The 24,528-nt window shown below is 23.9% G+C and overlaps 2 protein-coding genes across 5 annotated transcripts in view; one reads left to right on the top strand and one right to left on the bottom strand.

Moving 5' to 3' along the window:
• The window catches only part of LOC112683301, a 70,127-nt gene extending 65,319 nt beyond the window's left edge, over nucleotides 1-4,808 (bottom strand). Inside the window, exons 1-2 of the mRNA XM_025554261.1 lie at nucleotides 4,712-4,808; nucleotides 4,515-4,578 (exon numbers count right to left, since the gene is read on the bottom strand). The gene's annotated coding sequence lies outside the window, so the exon portion shown is untranslated. The remainder of the gene's footprint in view (nucleotides 1-4,514; nucleotides 4,579-4,711) is intronic.
• Nucleotides 548-23,178, top strand: LOC112683300 (G-protein coupled receptor moody-like). Of its 4 annotated transcripts, XM_025554256.1 has the most exons (10): nucleotides 548-909; nucleotides 3,937-3,977; nucleotides 5,750-5,851; nucleotides 5,915-6,064; nucleotides 7,519-7,689; nucleotides 13,958-14,085; nucleotides 14,164-14,317; nucleotides 18,940-19,133; nucleotides 21,102-21,320; nucleotides 22,992-23,178. In XM_025554256.1, the coding sequence occupies exons 3-10, from the start codon at nucleotides 5,811-5,813 to the stop codon at nucleotides 23,090-23,092; spliced, it is 1,158 nt and encodes a 385-aa protein (XP_025410041.1). In that variant the 5' UTR covers nucleotides 548-909; nucleotides 3,937-3,977; nucleotides 5,750-5,810; the 3' UTR covers nucleotides 23,093-23,178. The 4 variants fall into 4 exon arrangements, with proteins under 4 accessions (XP_025410041.1, XP_025410040.1, XP_025410043.1 ...); XM_025554255.1 differs by lacking the exon at nucleotides 3,937-3,977; XM_025554258.1 differs by lacking the exon at nucleotides 3,937-3,977 and having other exon boundaries at nucleotides 553-909; nucleotides 21,102-21,284.
• The last annotated feature ends 1,350 nt before the right edge of the window (nucleotides 23,179-24,528 follow it).

Raw genomic sequence — 24,528 nt, 5'->3', positions numbered from 1 at the left:
ATATATTCTAAATTATCTTTCATAGTGATAAGTAATATTATTAATGAATACAATTATCTGCTTGCAATTTTTCGACCGTAAAAATATGACACTTTAATTGATGAAAAATTATAAACTTTTGGTAAAATAAAACTATAGAGGTAATTTTAAAAACAACTCAAAGAGTCTATACGTATAATACTATATAAAAAAAATTAAGTACACAATATATTTTATTACAATATACGTAATTTGATATACCCATCTATTTGATAATCCGAATGATTAATTTATTACATTTATCTACCAATATACGATCAGAGTTAAAATGATCGGTATCTATGTAACAGCAGCTGTTACATAGCTGTTAATAGTTGCTATTAAACTCAATCGAAAAATAAAATAAAATTATTATTAACATGCATCGATTATTATTAAATGACGTGTGACGACACTGTCAATAATAATAATAATGGTAATAATGATCATGATAATAAGTTCCATAAAATAATGTCGGCGTATCGGAATTTTCGTTATAATTCGTTTCGATGGCAAGGGATTCGACGTAAAAAAAGTTTTCCTCGTAAACTGGATCGGTTGGTTTTCGAAGCAAACGCCAGTTATATTTCGTGTGTTGTGTGTGTCATGTTACAGCAGCAATGCATATTAATTCGCCGGTACGTGGTAGGGATATCCCTGTTGAACTTCACGTGGTGTTAACTAGATGATATTAACGTCGGGTTGCAATATTTTCACGGCTTATTCGGACTTAACAACGCGTCTGCACGATCGTTTATAGTTTTCGCCCATTGTTTGGACACCCGTAAATTCGCAACAAATTCAATGCGTTTGTGTAATGGACATACCGTGTAGAAATAATATCAACAAACGGAACCCAGCGCAAAACAACGATAAACCGGTTTCACTAAGGTCAGTGGATAATTAATATATTTTATATTCCAAAATAATATTCTTAACAGCATTAGATACGTATGAATTATAGTACTGTATGGTAGTACTAGTAGTAGTATGTACATAAATATTATTGATTGAATTACAATATAATTAATTTCGTCAATCTAACAAATATCATTTATAATTCGTTAATGATTTTATAATAATAGTATAATATACTAACAACGTTGTTAAAATTATAAATTTTACTAGCCTACGCTACATTGTGCTGTTTAGTTATGCAGTTTTGCAGTTTTCATATAATATTAATAATCATCTAAAAACAATTAAATATTAATGGGTATGTTCACATTTTATAACCACATTGTTTGTGATTAGATAATAGGTACGCCCAGTTAAAGTGGTAAATAAAATCTTGAGTAAACGTTAAATTATTATCACTTAGTGATTACTTATATTATATGTGATATAAAGAAGGAGGATTGGCCTCTATTAATATCAATAAAAAATTAACGAATAATAATATACTATAAAATAGTTCTACTGTTTTAACAGTTATTAAAATATTACCATTTTATTTATTCGTAAAATTATCATGCTTCTATATTAAATTACTTCTTTGTATACATGGATTATATAGTGAAACTTGTAAAAATAAAATTTAAACGAATCATTTTTAACAATATTTTCAACATTAATTATTTTGAAAATATGATTGCACATAGTCAGTCACATTATATTTTACATTTTTAATTTCCAAAAGTACACTTTAAAAGGTACGTATACATTTAAGAAATAAATATATACCGAATACGAACTAAATAGGTAAAATCAGTTAAGATTTTTTTGAATATTGAAATAAGACTTGATATAATGAAAACATTTTAAAATTTCTACGAATTAGTTTTTTTGGCAGTATTATATCTTTGAAATTAATATTTTTTTTCTAAATAATAATAAATCTTACACAATTCTAAACAAAAATAATTTTTACACATATGATGTACACAGAATTTCAATACTTATAATAATAGCAATTGTATTTATGTATTTTGTATATAGTTATATGGAAGGGTACAAATTGTTTATTTTTTTTTTTTGTAAAACTACGATATAATATATTGATCTTTGTATACAAAGAAAATTCTTAAGGTTATTGCCAATAAAAATTATAATATTTATGAACTATATACAATTATAAAATAAAATAAATATTATTACACATTTAACATAATAGTTTTAGAACAAAAAATGGGTGTATTATTGTAATAACTTACCTATATATAATATAATATGAAATAACTCAATCAAATGGTATTATAATCTTTATCGTGATACGAATCATCGATCGTATTTTTTAAATATAAAAATAAGCATTTATAAGCATTTGAAACTAATTTTTTTTTATGCTGCACTTGAAACTTAAACTAACTGCACCGTATCATATTATGTATGTTCTATGTTCAAATTAAATATAAGATTAAAATATTATTAACTACTTCATATACAGATATTAATTTAAATAAAAATTGATCATGTGATTATAATTTGGATAATTATACGTTCAATACAATTTCTACTATATTAAAATTAATGTGATCCAGGATTGTTTATTCGAAACATAATTATTATTACCCTAAAAATTACTTCATTCATGTTATAGAGTTTGTAATTATTTATAATTTTACTACTATGTACTAAATGAGGTATATGTGACGTATTTTTAACATAAATAAAAAGTATTTTAATATTATTCAAAGATAAAAATCGTATATTTCGATTATAGTAATGTAATATGTTGACATCTTCATCTTAAAAGTTAAAGATCAACGAATTGACATGTTGTCATTGTGTGAACCTTTTTCATCACTTTGGATATTTGAAACTAATAGGTATTATAGCATATATAGCTGTAAATATTTTCTAAATCAATCATAATCCACACTAATGTTGTACGTATAAAATTAAAGTTAAAAATTAATACAATTATTTTAATATAAAAATAAAAGTTAACATGTTTCTTATATTTAATAGTGATTTTTTAAATCAAAACTTTATGTAAATATATAAACCCCAATAATACGCCTGATAAATATTAATAGTTTTTAATAAATTTACAATATATTTAATAGCACTTAATGTAATTATTCTAAAAGTACTGTCTAATTTTATTGTTGTTATTTATTTTCATAAAAATTATTTCGTACTTAATAATTTAAAAAAATAATACACAGTTTATTATTTAATAATATTTACCATTTTATTTCATCGAATACTTTAATAAAATTAAAATTGAGCAACACAAATATTAAAACAATTATGCCAACATAAATATGTCATCCGCCATAAATACAAACAATCATGCATAAGTGATCCCTTTACATTACGCTTTTCCCACATTGAGTCAGTCACCTCTGCGTCGCTCCTCTCTATGTAAAAATGAGTGAACCCATCAACAAATTAACAAGGCACCCTAACTTATTATACAACCTACTTTATGTAGTAGACTACTAATAGTAAATTTTTTTCATTGACAAAAATAAACACAGTGGTTCACAAATTATGTTGACAACAATTTACTTTGTAGTTACATAACACTTATACCTATATATTGTAAAACGTTTAACACTAAATAATAATATTTTGAGAAATTTGCAACTGTACAATTTTATATAATTATTAATAAGTCACAACTATTTTGTTTTATATTGTTCACAACTATACAAATACAACACGTTCAATTTTCGATTTTTATTTGTTGTATTAATCCAAAACATAAAGTGTAGAATAAAATTTAAATCAGGATAGTTTTCAGAATAAACATTTTTAAATTCAAAATATATGTTGTTCAGATTTTAGTTACATACGTAACCTATAACCCACCCAATTCAGTAACCTACCCACTATGCAAAGAATATTTATTTTTTACGTTCAATTTTGACCCCTCTTATTTAAAACTGAACGTTGCCCGCATGTGTTCAAATGTCGATTATAGCTGATAAATAAGTGGCTATTAAGGATAATTTCTGATGTTGGTTTTAGGTATTCACACATAACTGCGTGAACATCACATCAAAATGAACGTTAGTACATACATGTTTAATGTTTATCAAAAGCTTATTGTAATTTTATTTGATCCAATATTGTGAATAGTTAACAAGAATCAAGTAATTTTTTTTGAATATTTTACCTACAATATTTTATTATCATGTAAGTATTCAAATTCGTTGAAAATTAACCTTAATTAAATAACAATTAATTTATAATATTTCTACATGAATCTATTATACATTTTTACTAGTCTTATATAATATACGAGTACATAGCGTAGTCAGTATATTAATACATGCATTTAATTAAAATAAATAATATTATTATTTATATAGTATTGATCTAAAATTTGAATAGAAAATCTACAAATCATTTTTTTATACATTATTTGTTTAAAAACACACGCATTTATTGATTAAACTTGAAGATTAAAATATTAAATTATGAGGTTTTGTAAAAAAAATTCAGTAAAAATTAAAATTTAAAATTGATTTTGTCATAAGTTTTACCAGTTTTTCGCTGTTTCTGACTTTTTTTAAAAAAATAACATATATAAGTATAAAAATTACCTGTTTGAAAGTATCATGTGATTCGAGTTTCCGTTATGCAATTCGCTGAGCACATTTTTCATTACTAAAAAGTGTTTTTAAATACATCAAAAGTAACACAAAATATACAAATGCAGTTTTCACTTGAAATCAGTACAGAATAAGAATATTTGTATAATATAAATTTTTATAAATACTAGCAATTTATGAATTTTTACCTCGTTTTTTGTTTGTAAAAAAATGCTTCACTAATCTTTCGATTTCTAATTGAGAACATAATTTTTTTCTATAAAATGTTGTAAAACTATGGAAAAATAGTAGATTATTTTTACTTCTTTAATACTCCAATTTAAACTAATATGTTTACATAATATTTAATCGTTTAACACTTTTCACGTTATCATATTTAACTGAAGACGAAGAATCCAACTATTTTATAATATTTATACTAAGCTCTTATCTTCTGAATAACAATAATAATATTTATGTTCGTACAACTAATATCATAGGTTTATACAGTTACAATTTTATTGTACTCTAAAAGTATTATTACTAGTATTGCCTTATTTTTATCATCATATTTTTTAATTTATGAATCGAAATGAATACTAATATATTATTTTAATAATATTATTATTAATAGTAAATACAACTTAATTACTTTCAATTTAATTTTTTTTAATATTTTTAAATTATTGACCTTTAGAATAGATATGAATAGATTTTACCTCTATGTTTACAACCTATACATTTCTAACAAAATATATATATATATATATATATACTTATTTAGAAACTTATAAAAATAAAACAAAATCGAATAAACATGTTCAGAAGTTACAGAATTTTAAAATAAAATGTCACATAATAGAAATGAAATAAAGGAATTTCATAGTTTAATCAGTTCAAACAAATCAAAGTACGAAATAGTTTATTAATTTCTGGTCGATTATAATTTTAATAGACTGCATACTAAATTTATAAAATGTTATCATCATCTTTTAATATTAAGCATGGCAATAGAAAGTATGAAAACACAAGTTTGAATCTTTAACTGTCCTACATTTAATATTTATACTTGCATTATTTTTTTTTTTTTAAATTATTAATTTTAAAATTGTTTTTAATTTATTGTAAATATCTATTAAATAAATATTTAATTGTAAAATAATAATGGGTGGTCTTAAATAATAAATTATAAATTTACATTTCTTATTGCATTGAGAAATAATAGTGCGTTTCCTTTTTTTTTTTAGATTGAAACTTATGAAAGCTATTTATTATCTTTTGGAATACTTTATCAAGTGATCTTCATTAATGACAACGTCTAACAAAAATGAAATAATCGGATTTGAACTGTAAGTAAACATTGTATATTGGAAATATATCATGTGATATAAATATGTTGTATGTATCACTAGATGGGCCGAAAAAAACCAAAATATCATGAACGCAGCTGCGTTTTTGACTTTGCTTATTATGTGCATAGGTATAATTGGTAATGGCTTGACTATAATAGCATTAGTTAAAAGCCCACGAATTCGAAATGTAGCGTCTGCATTTATTATCAGGTATAGTATAAACATTTAAAATTTAAAACATAATATGCAACAGTTTGTAATTTTTACTAAAATATAGAGTAAATATAATTATTTAAATCGTAGGAAAATTGACTTAAATTTAAATAAAAGATTGTTGAAAAATGTACGTCAAAGTACTATATGACTGCAAGTCTGTAAATTTTTCCATAAAATAATAATATTCGTGTACCTAATACCATTGAATATAAATATTTCAATAGTATTTATAGTATTTATGTCAATCCTATTATTAATATAAGTTTATTACTTATAAAATCATAATTGTATTATAAATCTATGTAGTTATTATGTATATATTTTGTACAGAGATTAAATAATAATTGGTTATATTCCTAAAAATTAACGGTTTTTACTTTGAATGAAATGCATACATTTTTATCATGAAATAACTCTAAAAGTTATTTTCCATTAGTTTTTGATTTTAGACTGGATTACAAATCTTAACTATTAGATAAGCTTTCTTTCCGCCAATCCAAATTTTATATATTTTTAACCTAAACCAGAAATAAAATCGGAAAAATGATTTTGTTTTCATAGTCTTATTATAAGATCATAGGTTGGAATTTGATTCTACTAATCAATAAATAAATTTGTATAAATAAATAAAATATAACTTGTATTTCACTTGTATTTTTAATATTGACTAATAAATCATTTTGATTCCCATATATTTAGGAGATGAAAAACAAAGTGTATTCAATAATAAAATGCATTTTGAAAATAATTCGCTGTTAATTTATATATGATGAAATCGATTTAAATTATCTATAATTGATAAAATTATTCTGGTATTATATATATTCTTACTACAACGACAGATACAATGAAATATCGATTGCTGAAACATTTTTCTATTTTATTTTACTAACAAAGTTCAATACATTATTTTTGTATGACAAAATTTGTTATTTATATTATTATAATTATTTAAAATGTTTATAATACTGATGTCGAATATAATTATCTTATAAATTGTCTTCGGAAAAATTAACTCATTTTGTAGTATAATATATCAACTTCGGTATAATAATTAACTAATACGATTAGAAAGCATATCACAGTGCGAGGCATATATATATAGGCGTTTTAATATAAATTTATAACATCCGGTTACCAGGTCACCCTCGAATTTATTTTTAATACCAATTTATAAAATATGAAAATTACTATTTTGAAATTTTTATTGTCTTTTAGCTTACTTTTTTTTTCCAAAAAACAAAATTATAATAAATTTTATATTTGTTATATATATTTATATTATATACTTTCCGTTAAATATAATCTTGACACCACTTACTATATTGTTATACTTATATTTTATATTTTTAAAAAGCAAATTAAGTTATTGTAAGTTTATCAATCTTAAATTATACAACTCATTTGAAACTTAATAATACGATAAATCACTTTATTTTCTTTTTCAGTTTAGGAGCAGCTGATTTGTTATTTTGTGTTGTCGTATTACCCTTTAGCGTATCCAGATTTTTAAACTTCAATTGGGCACAAAATCCAATACTGTGTTCTATTGTACCGTTTCTCCAATATGTCAATGTGGGTGTATCATTGCTGTTCATTTCTATGATCACCATAAATAGGTAGGTGATACGTTAAGAATATATTTTTTATTTATTTATATACATAATTGTGTTATATTAAGGCTAATATTTTTAACATACATTTAAAATTATTGTTTAACTGATCGTCTAAAAATATAGCTTATTAGTAAATCTAAATTATAATTTAGTTATTGTGTTAGTCAATAGTGAATTTTTTTAATAGGAATATATATATTATATTCCTTATTATAATTATAATATGACCAATTAGTAACTTAGTTAAATACTTATATACTGTAGATAAATATATAGTAAATAGTTAGTATGAATAATTCTAACCTTTTATAAAATTAGTCTTACTTTTTTAGCTACAGTAAAACTCAAATCAAATAACACGTCCTGTCAATGTCGTAGAAAGATTTGCTAGTGCCCCTAGCAAATTTGGAAAAAGCTCCTTTTTACCAATTAAACATTTCGTTTGATGATATTTTTTTTAATCTTTAATTTTACTATTTTTTTTTTTTTAAGAATGCAATTTATGTTTATTTGTTATTATAACAGTGCAAATTTTAAACTTTTAAAAAAATAAGCTACAATTTGATTTTTAAGACTGCCGAATTCATTAATAATTTCTTAATATGATATTTTTCTAGAAAATTCATGTTACATAAATAAGATTATCATGCTTATTAATCTATCTTGTTCAATTGTTGATCTTCAGAAATTTTTTATTAATTTTAGTTTACTACTACTTTTAGCCTACACTTTTTTCATAGCTAGCAGTTTTTAGTGAAATGGTGACAAATATTCTTAACCATGAGCGTAGATACGGGAGGGATATTAAAGATGGATCCCCCCCATGATCTTTTTTTTTATATATTTTATATAAATTTTATGCATTACACGGAAGATAGAAGTATTGAAAATCCTATGTTATCAATTTTTATAAATCGTTTTATTTTAATTTAACCGATAGATAACGTTTGATCAGATTGTTGGAGAACTTATTAGTCACAACCATACTCTCATATTAGGTAGTAGGCAGTCCAAGCTGATAAGCTATAAAGTTTATTAATTATTATCACGGTTATGCTATCTTTAATCTTTATGTTATCATATAATTAGCTCAATTATAACAATATTATACAAAATTATATGTTTTGACGTAAATCTTTATGAATTATATTTTACTAACTGACCCGACAAACGCTGTTTTGTCATATATATTATTTCTAGAGAATATTTTGCTAGAAAAAAATAACTAATTATAAAATTGCAAATTACTTATTACTAATTATATTATACAAGTGTATAAAGATGTGGTATATAAGTGGAAAAGGTATGGAGTGCTGTGAATGGTGACGGAATATAAAAATGAAAAAACATCAAGCATTTATTTTTTTAATAATTTTTTAAAATTGATCCTTTAAAATTATAGATATCGCTAATTATGACAATATTAGTAAATATCAATATCAATCCCTTAACATTATTATCAATTCACCGAGAAATTCTTATTACGCCCGACGAAATTATTGATATCATGTCACGTCAATCAAAAAAAATAGATATTATATTGTAAACTATAACACGTTTTGTAGAAAAATATAATTTTTTTTTTTTTAAACAAAAATATACTAGTTTTTTGGGGTAACATATCTCCTCCCAATGAAAATTCCTGTCTACGCCACTGTTCTTAACACTATTTCTATATTAGGATAAATATCTTGTTAATTTTGTTTATAAATTCACTTTAATAAAAACAAACTGTACAACAGTTTTGATATTGATCATCATAAAATTAATTTGGTGTTTAAAACATTCCATTTCAGAACAAATCTCGAATATATTGAGCTTTTAAGCGTATTTGATTGCTAAGTAACTGGTCAATTTTTTAATTTCGTCAAAATCCATTGATTGTATTTCACTTTCACACAAAAATTCAATGTTAATTCGTCATAAATTGCACACGTATTGTGTACAATTAGACAAAATCTACACATTTAAAAAAGTATAATGAAAAAATTTAATTTGAAGGTAGAATAAAAATACGACTTTTGCACAATTTACATCCCTTTGCAATACGTGTCTTTGACGTAGGCACGGTTCGTTACAACCATGCTACGCTACTGCACCTTATTCAGAAAATTTTAATTGTAATATTTTATGCTGGACCACTGCATAAAAATGTCTACTAAAAAAATTTTCACTACTATTTTTACAGTTAAATATGAAATTTAAGAGTTCTATTTCATTAATGATGCTATCTATTCTTATCTATTTATAACAAATTACATTATTTAAATAAAATATACAATTTTAATGGAATGTTGAAGAAGAAAAATACAAAAATATAATAAAATCATAGGTGGTAGTAAAATTATGAACCGAAAAGGGAACCCCAGTATATACAGATGAGAAACAATATTCTAGTTAATGATACGGCCGAATGACAACATGTCTCCGTTAGAAGTGCTGCTGGGATATTATATGACCGCCAAGAGACCAGTGATAATAACCAATCATAAATGACGACGTGGCAAAAGTTTGCTCAGAACCGCGAAAGTTCTGCAGAAATAGTAGGTAGACGATATAGATAAAAGAACAATCACTAATATAGGCGGCTAAGACTGTCGGTATAATACATACGTCTTTTGTAATAACAATGATAATAATAATGAACCACAACGCGGAAATATACAAAACAAACGTGAGTGCACTAGCAACAGAAAATAATTATGACCATTGTCTAACAATATGAGATTTGAATTAATTTGAGTATAGGATTCACACGTGAAAACGAATTAAATCCGATATCTTATAAACGCTTATCTATGTGAAGATATTGCATTTTTCTTTCAATCAAAATTGCTATCAGAAAAAATAGACTATTCAAAATGATAATTTTAAAGGCATAGTTTTGTTGGACAATAAAATCTATAACTAAAATTAAAAATTTATAGGTATGAAAATATATTTAAGTCAATGGTTTTAGAACTCTTATTCTAAATGTTAGGTAAAATAAATAAATACTAAATAATCTATTGTGATGATTTTTCCAATTTAAATAATAATTTATTTGAAACAGAGCTTTAGTTACAGGACAAAATAAATATTCATATATTTGTTTTAACTAGTGGGACTAGGTGAATATTTTTTCAGTTCATTATTGTCTCTAGGCATTATACCTAATTAGATTTGGTAATAATCGAGTCAATTTTATATCCTTACAGCAGAGAGTCAGTACATTTTCCGGACACCTTAATTGCCCGACACCATTTGGCCGACACTACACTTACCCGACAATCTCAAATTATATTATAATTAAATATGTGTCAAAAATTATTCAAAATTTCAATAAAAGTATCTTTTCACATAGAGCGATATTATCCATGATAAAATATTTGTCTGATTTAGTTTTGTTTTAATTATTTTATATTAATATTGCATATTAATAAATAATAATTATAAAATAATGAAATAGTAATAAAATATTTTATATCAGTATAACGTACAGTAAAAATATGTAGAATATATTGTAGGGCCTCGGGCAAAGGTAGTGTCAGGTAAACGTAGTGTTGGGCAAATGAAGTGTCAGGCAAACGTATCAGACTCCTTACAGCAGAATAGCTGATACATTTTTAAAATGTATCTACCAAGATGAAATACCATTTATTACTATTATTATTACATATTAAATTGCTAACAAACAATGACATATTTTATGATTGAATAGAATTTTATTTAATTATTTGATAATATTTGTGTTTTATCAGTAGAATATAAAAATATAAGAATCTACATGTAATGTGTACGCATATAATTTGAATACGTATAATATTAGCTATGAACGAATTCAGTTTAGTTTTATTTTATACATAAATGGTTGTTTATATCACAACTTTTGAACATTCAATTTTTTGCTATCAAAATAACACTCGCTTACATTTAAGTCAAATCAATAGTTATTCCAAACAAATTTTGTATTAATCCCAAAAGTTGTTTCTGAAGCTAATAATATAATATCATATCAAAAATGTGAAAACCACACTAATTACTACTAACAGCGGATGAATTCATAAAAAAAAACGCTTTTTTGAAAACTCGAATTATTTAGACAATTAAGTATAAATAATGTTTCATTTAGACGACGCATTGGTACTTGATCAGTTGCTTGAAGTTAATAGCAATATTTTTAATGTAACTGTAATAAATATATTTTTTTTATAATTAGTAGGTGTTTCTTAAAGTTAACTAACTCAATTTATACTTAAGTGAATATTTAAAAAAAAAAAATTTGATCACTGAGACCTTAGGTGTTTTTACGAAATGTCGTAAGACTCATATGATCTATATATCTATCGAATAATCCATATCGATTCGATTGACTGGTTTATGATTGAGTCCTTGTTTATATATTTCCATTCGAAGGTTTAAAAGATTTAGAATATTGCACTTGAATGGGGATAAAATTATTCATGTATTCTGTTGTAAGCGCATTTTTTAAGTCGGTACAGGTACCTAGTCAAGTTGACCACAGTGTGATGGACACTATAAAGTGAGATATATTATGACTTGTATATATTATTTTATAATGATATATTATGTTTGGCATTACACATAGTGAGATATCACATTTTTAACATATTATATAGTTTAAAATCGTAGATATATTTGTTAATTACAAAAATAAAAATATAGTATGTCTCGTAACAGTAAAAATGTTTATTTCATGCATTCAAAATAAAATAATTCGTGTTATTTGTAAGCCTGAGAATTAACGAGTTAATAAGTTAAAAGTTAAGTAAGTTTAACTTATTAACTTATTTTATTACTAATAAATTAAATTAACTTATAAACTTAACTAATTTCCTTACAAATTAACTTGAAATTAACACATTATTTTTTCATTTATCCCAATTAAGTTAATTTTGATTTTCAAGACCAGAAAAATATTTTTGTAAAATACCGCTTCGATAACAAGTTCATGGAATTTAGAAAAATATAAAAATAAAAAAGGTCGAAGAATTTTTAGATAAAACCATAATATTTATCATGGTGTTAACTATTAATAGGTCTCGAGAAAAGTATTCAACCGTCTTAAGACTATTGAGTAAAAGTAGTCAGGCCACTCATGAATTGCATTACTATTGTCATAAAAAGTGGCTGTAAATCTATATTATATATTACATTATTATAGGTACATATTATCATTGACTAAATACTTCTAATAACAATTGTACTCTATTGTTATAAGAATTATTCCATAGTCTATGATATTACCTATTAAATACGATTGATATTATTAAATATTATTGAATAAGAGAAGAAATGCAATAGCTGATCAACATTTTGAGATGATTCTTTTATTGAGATTCAATAGATATTTTAATTAACCTGTCCATTGTATTGTTTTATTTTTTAAACTTTAATTAGGTTAAATAATATTATATATTTATTTTAATATATTGTATCAACTGTACACATTTATTGCCTGTATAATTTTATAGTTAAACTTTCAGCTGTAGTAATTATTTTTAGTTTTCATATTATTATTGAACATTAAAATAAATATTTTTTTAAAATAATTTAAATTATATAATAAATATATGAATATAACTATTATATTTATCATATGTGATTTATATAAAAAATGAAGAAAAACAAACTATACATAAATTACCATAAATTTGACATTTTAATGCTTAAAAAAACATTTTCAATGAAGAAAAATATATTTTTCTACTCTACTTAGAGTCTAATAAGATTTTTCTGCATTTTCATTATAGTTAATGTTAAATATGATCTGTTATAAATTGTTAATATATATATCACTTATATCAGTGCTTAAAGTAAATATATATTTTTTTTTTTGTAAATAACTTATTAACTGAATTTAATTTAACAATATTTTTTAACTTAATTTATGTAATTCTCATGTGCATTAACTTAATTGTTAACTTAATTGAACATTAACTCAATTAATTTAAAGTAACGTAACTAAATATCAATAACTTGCCCAGCCTTGGTTATTTGAAATCATGAATAATTCGAAAGAATATTAAAATAAAAACCACCCACCTATATGATGATAACACCTATAAGCTAATGTGGGAAAACATACTTGATCTTATTTTATTTTATGTCTCATTTTCGTATACACGAATTCATATAACTACTTAAAATTTAACTATTCGAACATTGCACCATATTTACAAAATTTTCAAAATTTACAAATTTTATTTTAAAATTATTTGTCACATTTCATCTACCTGTATGTTCAATTAATAATAATTATTCGTTTTAGATACATAATGATTGTTCATACAAGTTTATACAGTAGAATATATCGTCCAATATGGATAGCTTCCATGATTGCATTTTGTTTGACTCTAGCTTTGGGCATGCAAATACCTACGCTATTAGGCATATGGGGTACAAATCTATCATATTTTGATTTTGTGTTAACGAATCGAATAATGTTTTGAATTGTTTCTCTCGCTTTTTTTTAAGGTGAATATAAACATGATCCAAAACTGGGTACATGTTCCATAACAGTTGACAGATGGGGTCGATCGTCCAAAACTGCGCTTTTCATCATTGGGTTCATCATACCGTGCATTGTAATTGTTTGTTGTTATACTGGTATATTTTGGGTCATTCGTAAGTAAGTAAATCTTAATTCTAATTACAAATTAAATTTTAAATATAAATACGGATGCGATAACGCTACACACGTGTTACTCAGTCGGGAGTCAAACACGAATTGAAAGATATATTTTATTGTTAGCTCAAACTGATAGTTTGTTAAAAAGCAAATAGTTTGGATGTATGCAATAGTATTTTTTAGTATTATAAAATAGAAATAAACGAATGAATTCGATCGTATGAAAACAGGAAGCAAATATAAAGTAAAAACGTTCAAAGAATTAGTTTTTATATTAAAATATAGTATAAAGGTAATACCCAGTGATGTAAATTGTATAATACATATTATATAATATTGTATTATACAGGCATATTATACGTCATGTATAAAAAAGTAAAATACAAGTGGTATAAAAAAAAAAAAATCAGTGATAATTGATAAATGGTAGATATTAGTGATAAGTGATAACAGTAATAAAACGACGGAGCACGGCCACACGAGTAAAATGGTTATTGGTAGGTGGTTTCCGGTTGGCATCAATCATAGAAAAGAGATTATCAAGAATAAGCATCATTATCCATTACAAAGAACTTGCACCTCTTGAACAAGACTGCCACAACTCAAAATTCATCAATTTTGAGTTACGATTACTTTCTGATAGTAAAAATGTAGCTTTATAGAATGCAATAACACCACATTCAATATAATTTTTCATTTTGCCACTAAAAAGATATGTCAATATTGAATTACTCAATTTTTTGGTAATTTTCAATGTAACAAAGTCATATTTACTTTAAAACAGTATATATTTTTTAATTCTTCCAATTAATCACAGAATTCAAAATTCAAGACTACCTTATTTCGATTTGTGGCATTCTTGCGCTAAATAAATACTTATTTTCGTGTGTTTTTTTGAACACAATACAGTCATATTTAAAAATGTGACGGTATTGCATTTCATAATAAATAACAATTTAATGATGTCTTATTTTAATGCAACGTTGCCATATTTTGAATTTTGGCATACAAATTTACACAGATCAAATTCAATACTGCCATATTTGAGTATATAATGGTTTTTAAATCAAATTGTCTATGCAATACAGCCACATCTCAAAATATGACAGTCTAGCATTTACTTATAAAATTGTAAAAGGCCATAAGTCTAACTTTTTGGGTTTTAAAAGGTATTTTACAATATTTGAAGAAATCATACTATAAAACACGTTTGTAACGTGAATACTAGTAAGTAAAGTTTGTAGTTTCAAATGTATAGGTAAAAAAATCTGTAAAATACTCGTAGTTTAGTTCTAAACTTCAAATCGCTTTTTCTGAAAACTATGAATTTTGAGTTGTGGCAGTCTTGTTCTAGAGGTGCAAACTATTCTAGCAATAGACGACAGACCTATTAACTCAAGTTCCATGATTCTAACCGAAATATTTGTAAATCGTAGTGATACGTGCGATAAGTGCCAAGTCATAAGTCATAATCGTAGACAGTAGACCGCAGTATAATATTATATTAAATTCTATTAATTCTATTTAATTACCTATAGGCTACAAGTTACAATTAATTAAAGTCCCTAAATTTTAGTTACTGTTTCTTTTTACTATAGGTTGACCTAATAATATCTAATATTATTGATCTTACATTCTTATTACACTCCGACAGTTATATATTTAACAATTATGTAAACACCATAACATTATTGTGAAATACTGTATTGTATACTTATAATACATGTATAATACGGTATTTTTACATCACTGGTAATAACTCTACAATTCAAAAATAACAATGTACAATAGGCATCATAAAGCGATCATATTCTTTCCAATAATTTATCTTATAATTTCTCCTATCATCGTAAAAAATGGTGATAAAAACATTCAAGAAACTTTAAAAAAAATATTATTATATTTGAAAATAAAATTTAACGATTTCTAATAAAAATGTAATAGTCAAACAAAATGTCTTAAAGTCACCTTATCAGTTTTGTCAAACGACAATGTTATCATTGTGAAGGTTTGAGTCATTTTCCACAACGTAATAATTATAAATAGTAATATTAATAATAATGTTTAATACAGTTTAATTTATGACAAGGTTTTCGCTGTTTTAATGAAATGGTCGAAGAAAATAATGATACGTCGATTAGAGCCCTAAAATAATAATTGTCATTTTAAAATAAATTAATAATATTTTAATCATTGTAGTATAATATACTATTTTTATAATTTTATAATTTTTGAGCTACATACTCGTATATAAATATAATTATTGAATTCTCATGATTTCAAATACAAAAACTATACATGTCTTGTTCCACTCCGAATCGAATAATATACTGAATTATAGAAACTATAAACTAATATAACTTTAAAATCAGATTAACATATTAAAATATAATCATTTTTTTTTTTTCTTTGACAAAATAGTCGGAATCATGCAATTTACATAAATATAAACTATTTAGTAACAAATGTAACCTAATCGAAACATTAAGGTTGATCGTTAATTAAAGTCTGTATAACCATAATTGTAATGATGAACATAAATATTTCAATTGGTTTTTTTTATGGTGCAGTTATCTAGTATTTTTATACCTAAAAATATTAATCGATAATAAAAAAATACTTTAATCTTTAACATTGTTGATAATTTTATTTGACATTTTTCTACATTTCAAAATAAGAAAATAAAACACCATGTAATTTTACACTTACAATGAGTTAGTATTAATAACTTAACCTAAGTTAACCTGTACCATCAATGTTATAAAGATTATATTCATTTTTCTTTCATTTTTAATAATGACATACGAATATTAATGAAAATTCTCAATAACTTCTTTTAAAGTTTAATTTTCGATCATCAATATCATATTCCTAGTATACCAATTCGTTGACACATTATACATGCACAATATTAAATGTATTGGTAATATTCTTCATTAAACTAAAATCCTTATTAAAAAATATTATTATTATTATTTTATTTTTTATACAGTGATAAAACGAAATTAATTAATTTCATTATAAGTGTTATAAATTACGTTTTAAACATTCATTAAATGACACTAAATAAATGAATCTACTTTTTTTGTTAATATAGATGTTTAATAACGAACCTATATAATATGTATCAGTAAATATTAATTAATAGCAAAAAATGTATTATAATATAAATTAATCAAATACATGTTTAAAATAGATATAGCTCTACAAAGAAAAATTTTATTTCCGTTATTGAAAAAAAGTATATATTTAATTTGCTATAAAAGTATAACTAACGTTCAAAGATATTTATTTAGTTTTTCCTAGTTTTATCTTCTAAAAATTATTACATAATAATATAGTATTGTATAGTTATTATATAATCCTATAAAAGTTATAACTAATTAGTACTCATAAATGTAATTTTATCTAAGTAAATAAACTATATGATGAGAATAAATAAATTAATTTTACTTACCTCGAAACAATTGAAATTAAATGACTAAAATTATAACTAAAAATAAAAATTGACCAAAATTATACGTACGTAACCCCAGCCCCCCCCAATTTTTAATTTTGCAATTTTTTTTGCACCAATAATTAGTGCTCAATTTCTGCCATATTTTCAGAATTCCTGCTGTACCAGTTTTTCCAGAAAGTCAAATTTTCTATGGGTGGGTATGTTTTTATGGATGACGTATCTATGTACACAATTGCTCCAGAGAACACAATTTTTTATACTATTGTTAAATATTGATATATTGATTCATCTGTAATATTATAATATTAATACAGTTAAGTGTATCTTATATTCACATATTTTGTCAAAATGTATAATTTTACGTTAATGTTTTTTTATATTGTTCCTGTAAAGAATTGCACCATAATAATTATTATACGATACATAACGGAAAATTTTAATAGTTTATGTATTTATATCCAGCTCTAATAAAATCAACAATAAAATTTTTAAATTTTATTTAAAAAGTTTAATTGAAATGTTTTTTGAATCGAATAAAATAGAAATTTAATAGATACAGTAACTGTCGTCTATTATTTTACTTGGACTGGATTTTTTTTTAAATCGTCGTATGCTCCCAATTTCTGCATCCTCTTTTCATATAAGTTGTACAATGACCAACTGTATTTATAATGAATATAAATCTTCATGATTTTTTTTGGACAAAATAATTTAAAGTAGATAAACAATGATATTATTATGGACTATTAATAAATTTTTATCATAGTGGGTTTTATTATTGTTGTTTTCTGAAAAACTGGTACAACAGGAATTCTGAAAATATGGCAGGAATTATCAGGAATTGAGTACTAATTATTGACGCAAAAAAAATTGTAAAAGTAAAATTTAAAGTGTGGGTAGGGCTAGGGTAACGTTACTCCAGCCCAACCCGTAGAAAATTCGACTTTCTGGAAAAACTGGTACAGCAGAAATTCTGAAAATATGGCAGGAATTGGTAGGAATTGAGCACTAACTATTGGTGCGAAAAAAATTGTAAAATTAAAAATTGGGAGGCTGGGGTAACGTACGTCAAAATTATATTAATTCACATGCATCATTAAAATTAATAAAAATAAATTTAACATATGTTAATTTAATACTTAAACATAATATTGGTTTGTAGATCAGAAAATCGAATGCAAAAACATCAAATATCTACTCGAAGTGATCCAAATACAAAAAGTATGCAAGCTATAAAAAGAAAACGTAACGAATGGAGATTAACAAAAATGGTTTTAGCTATTTTTTTATCATTTGTAATATGCTATTTACCAATCACAATTATAAAAACCACTGATCCAGATGTTCTTCATCCAGGTAAATTTTGTAAAAAAAATCTTTAACAAATTGGTTTCTAGTTTCTTTTTTTTTTTTTTTTAATAAAACAAGTACAATAAAAATGTTGAAATTAAACAATAATTGCACATATTTTATGATCTGATCATTGGCACACGTACTTATTGGCCCATCTCCAAGTTCTAAATTAGCACCCCAAGTTTATTTTGCGCTAAAACTACTATGTAAAGAGGATAATTTTGCCTTTATACCACTTTGCATTAGTAATTCACTAATGCCACAGACGTAAAATGTACATACAAATAGGCATATGTATTTCAGGGTGTGCCTATAATACTTTTGTGTCCTATCTCAACAAAACATTTTGATATATTTAATAAATTATAATGTATATAAAATTAAATAAACAAAACTCTAATTTTTTATTTAATATTATGGTACTTTAGTCCCCATAAATATATTTTTATTGGATCTTGTATCTTTTTTCAGATAGTTTCAATTATATACAATTTGTACTTTAGTAGTCAATTGTAGTTATAATATTTTCTTAATAAGTTTTTGCATGAAAATTTAAAATATTTAGTCTTATTTTATCTATTACGGTATATCATTTATTTTTACCAAATATTTTTAAAAAATAATTTAAAAAACATCAATTAAAATACAGGCACTTCATTCTTAGACTTAAATTTTAGTGTCCCATTTACAACATTTCGGCACTCCCATATGCGCACGCCTATGTACGTGCATTATACATGTATGTATGCAGTAGGAGTATTTAGTATTTGGGTTTGTTATGTTGCTTATTTAAAACTCATGTGATATTGTGATGACAATCAAGTTTATTTTTGGTACTTATTGCTGGAATACCATAGGATTTTGTTTTCGTTTACCGTCTAGATCACTCATGTATTTATTAATAAAAATAATTATATTTAATAATATTATTTAGTTATAATATAAAAAATAGCTAAATTTAAAACTAAATCAAAAAACTGAAACATTTTCACCAGATAGGTGATTTTGCCCTCTACGGATCAACTTGGCGTGAATAATTTTAGCACTCTCAAGTTTTAGACTGAATGTGCACCGATAGAACTGATGTCTGATAATCTTTGCTTAAAAGAAAATCATTTTTTTTTTAATAAAAATAAATCCTTTATCATTGTTATTATTTATAAATATTATTGCGTTAAGTTTTTATATAAAAAAAAAAATAAAAATTTAAAACTATTTAGTATTTTATTATTTTAAGATAAATACATATATTTCACATAAATTCAATTCATATAGAAGATAGTATTGTTTCATAATAAACATGTTGATTAGGTTATAATACCCAAATACCCAAAAATTTAATCTTTTCTTCATACAAGAGCTAAATTTTTAGTACTTGTATTATTATTTTTCATATAACAATGTTATTGTTTTTTATTTATAAATGTATGTTTATGTATATGAGTATATATATATATATATATATGGCTAAAGTGCACCAAGAATATAAAATCTAAAAAAAAATTATTCCTTTGGCTATAAAAAATATACTCTATCAATATAAATAGAAAACAAATCATAGTATATATGTATAAAAATAGCTGGTAAGACTAATCAAAGATTATGAGTTTCTTTGTAAATCAAGAATAATGATAAATGTAGTCAATACCTGAGAGCGAGAAAATATAGTTGGTATACATAGCTCACTAAATAAAGTGCATTATTTTTATCTGTAGCAGACACACGTGTATAAAAAATTCTAAAATTGAAATACAACTTATGAGGATGATAGAACATTATATTGGCGTATTATTATTGAATGAAATAAATTTTAACTTAATAATATGTATGTATGTAAGTCAACTAGTATAATACTAGCATATGTACTAATCTGTACTTTTAATCAGACCAATAATATTTAAACGATTGTAATATGAATACACGTTGCTTAACTTTTAATAAATCTATAATGGGTTTTCATACATATTTCAGTTCTTCATTTAATTGCATATGTCATGCTTTATATATCAGCATGCTTCAATCCAATTATATACGTTATAATGAACAAACAATATAGAAAAGCATACAAGTCAATTTTGCAGTTTGGGTGTTGTAAGACAGCAACGAAACGAATGCCTGTATTGAGAACCATATCAAAACGTCTACATCCACACGGTAACTTACCACCATCTGCGCATGTAAATTCACAAAGTACTTTGATTTTTATTCCTTCATATTGGGGACATAGATATATTAATTTTACCATTGTAAATTAATGTTATTTTTTTAAATAATTTATAAAACAATAAATATATTACAGGTTGAATTATTTATAGATTTATGGTTTTTTTTTTATAATTTATAATTTGTACCAAAAAATTAAGTTTTAAATTCCTAATATCTATACTTAGAAAATATTTCAAAATTTTCTCTCTTGTACTAATATTAAATATGATAAAATATCTTGTAATCATAAAAATTGTTTTATAATATCTTGTAATTATTTATTGTTGTATAAATATTTTTATCAATATACCAACAAGAATGATCTCTTAGGATATAAAAACATTGGTTTTCCTGAATTATTTAAGTAGCATACAAAAATATTTGACCAAAAAATTGAAATATGCAGTATTACATTTTTATAATTAAAATTAAAAGAAAACCCATATGATAAAAAACCCGATCTGAATAAAGTGCGAAAAAAATATTTTTTTACAACAACCAAGTTGCGTTCGTGGTTTATTTATGGCAAGTCCGAATTGCGTTCGCAGTTTATCACCGGTAGGTCCAAGTTACGTGCGCGGTACGTTTAAACGGATTTATTTAGGACAGGTTTCTACTTTTATATATATGTATAGAAAAAAATTAGAAAAAAATCTAATTAAAGCCAATGACCTTACAAAAAAAGATTTAATTGGCGACGCGATGTATGAATATGAAAATAAAATATGATATAAACCCGCCTGGAATTCATTGAAAAATTGGTTTTTAAAAATGTACCCACAATTTTAAATTATATTTATTTATATATTATATATGTATTTTCATTTTTATTATTCATATACATTTTAAATTATTTTTATTTTAAATTGCATATTTTTCTATAAACATTATTATTTTTAACCTGAAGCTCGATAAATAATAATTCTATAAAAATGAAAAAAATAAAATACATTATTTATTGAATAGCATAAAATATTAGATAGGTAAATTGATTAATTGATTGGATACAAAAAAAATTGTATATTATTATATATTGTTATAAATCTATATAAATTCGTACTTGTTTGAAAAAAATTGCGCACACATTCCTATACCTGACTAAAAAAACCGCAGATGGAATTCCAATTTTTTTCGCACAGAATTTGGATGCACTAGATAAAAAAATGAAATATTTTTAGCAGGACTTGCAAACGTTATAATAACGTTATGATTATAACGTTATATTTGATAAAAAACGATTGAAATTTGTAAACGTAATTATAACGGAAAACGATAAACATAAATAAATAAATAACACAAAACAAAACGTAACGTTTAAAAAAATATATGATATATCATTAAACAAAACATAACGCAAAACGGTATATATTATATTCCATTAAACGAAATAATTCATTTCCAATTATCAAATAAACGCAAAAATTGTATAACGTTTTAATTTTGAATAACGATAAACACAAAAGTTGAATAACGTTTAAATTTTGAATAACGATAAACTCAAAATTTGTATAACGTTTTGATTGTAAATAACGTAAAACAAAATTATTTTTTCAATTACAAGCCCTAATTTTTAGCCATTAAACTACTTGGTATCTACATTTAATTACTATTATAATACCACTCAAATTAATTTTAAAATTATATTTTAAATTTCAGGACAAACTCAAGAAGAAGGATGTAAAACAATTGTATCACAAGTTTCGATTGCTCTTGAAACAATGGACAATAACAACAGAAATATGAGTAGCTTAATTTAGTATAATTTTAGTTAAAAATATTTTGGATTTTATGAATCTTTTCATTAAATAAATGAAATTGGAATAAATACTTAGGTTAATTTAAATGTGATAATATCAAAAGTTCTTGAATTAAATTAAATCAATCATTAACAATATATATACCTACCGTCAACTAGGATATCATTGGCCCTTAAGGAATACTTTGGGCCATATGATGGAAAAAGATAATTAATGCAATAACAGATGAACTATCTAACGTAAATTCCTCAAAATTATATTAAAATGCAGGTAGGAGTAGTGGTTTCAATATGTAATGATTTTTATGTTAACCATAGTTACTTGTACTAAGTACATGAACTCAATTATCTTCAAATAATTTAAAATTACAAGTATTTTGATTTACATTTAATCTAGATACCACTATGTGTTGGTAATATATCAATTCATTACCACCATGAACCATACTAATTATATTATCATACGACAAAAGACAAATACTATCAGTTTCTAACTATCCAGCAAATAATATTTTTTATCAGTCCAAATAAGTTCAAAATACTAGAAAAATAGATTTTACTCTAATGTTGGGTAATGACAAATTTCTTACTTATGACCAGGGAACGGACTTTAATGTCTTAAAAAATAAGAAAAATGTTCGTAAAAAATACGACCTTATGCCTTAAAAAAATGCTTTAATATCAAAAAAATGCACTAAAAACATTAAAAATTTTATTAAATTCGATAAAAACAAAATTTTGAACAGTTTTGTGTGTGTATAATATTATAAAAACTTAAAATTTATAAAAAATTCATTATTATAAAAAATTTATCTAATAAAAAAAATATTTAAATATATACAAAAAAAAAAAAACTCTTTGTCTTTTCGCTTATCTTTTTTTTTAGCCTGAAAAATGTTTTATGTTAATTAATAATTATTAACTGTTTTCACCGAGTTCTTGTACATACACACGCAAACGACAACGATCGGACAGCTTAATTTTCGGCATCTTTCACACTTATTCGAATTACGATAGCGAACACGACTAACGACTAACGACTCTATGAGTACCTACTAATAATCGGACACCAATTTGTTTTATATCGCGTATCGTAACGTTATCGAGATTATTTGATAGGAATTACGTATAGCCGTATAGATAGATACAATCAGCCGATCTTCGTAAGAATAACTAAAATTGTATAATTCCAAGCAACAAATATATACGAAAAATTACCTAAAAATGGAAAAATGCTCTAAAAATGTCAAAAAATGCTTTAAAAACTGAAAAAGTTTAAAAAATGCAAAAAAATGCAAAATAAAAGTTTCATTATTAAATTCTCTGATGTATGAATCGAATTATACACTTAGAAAGCATTGCCCTATTCTACCCACTAAAAAATGTATTTTTCATCAAAGTCCGTTCCCTGCATATGACTTACTAACTACAGAATTA

The sequence above is a fragment of the Sipha flava genome, unplaced genomic scaffold (assembly GCF_003268045.1).
Source record: "Sipha flava isolate LNK unplaced genomic scaffold, YSA_version1 223_pilon_pilon, whole genome shotgun sequence".
Classification (NCBI taxonomy): Eukaryota; Metazoa; Arthropoda; class Insecta; order Hemiptera; family Aphididae; genus Sipha; species Sipha flava.
The sequence above is the reverse complement of the archived record's forward strand: the minus strand, read 5'-3'. Positions and strand labels throughout refer to the sequence as shown.

Coding starts and splice junctions, on each gene's coding strand:
- LOC112683300 (XM_025554255.1), top strand. CDS start 5,811: ATGACAACGTCTAACAAAAATGAAATAATCGGATTTGAACT. Junction 6,065..7,518: donor GCGTCTGCATTTATTATCAG/GTATAGTATAAA, acceptor TTTCTTTTTCAG/TTTAGGAGCAGCTGATTTGT. Junction 14,318..18,939: donor ATATTTTGGGTCATTCGTAA/GTAAGTAAATCT, acceptor ATTGGTTTGTAG/ATCAGAAAATCGAATGCAAA.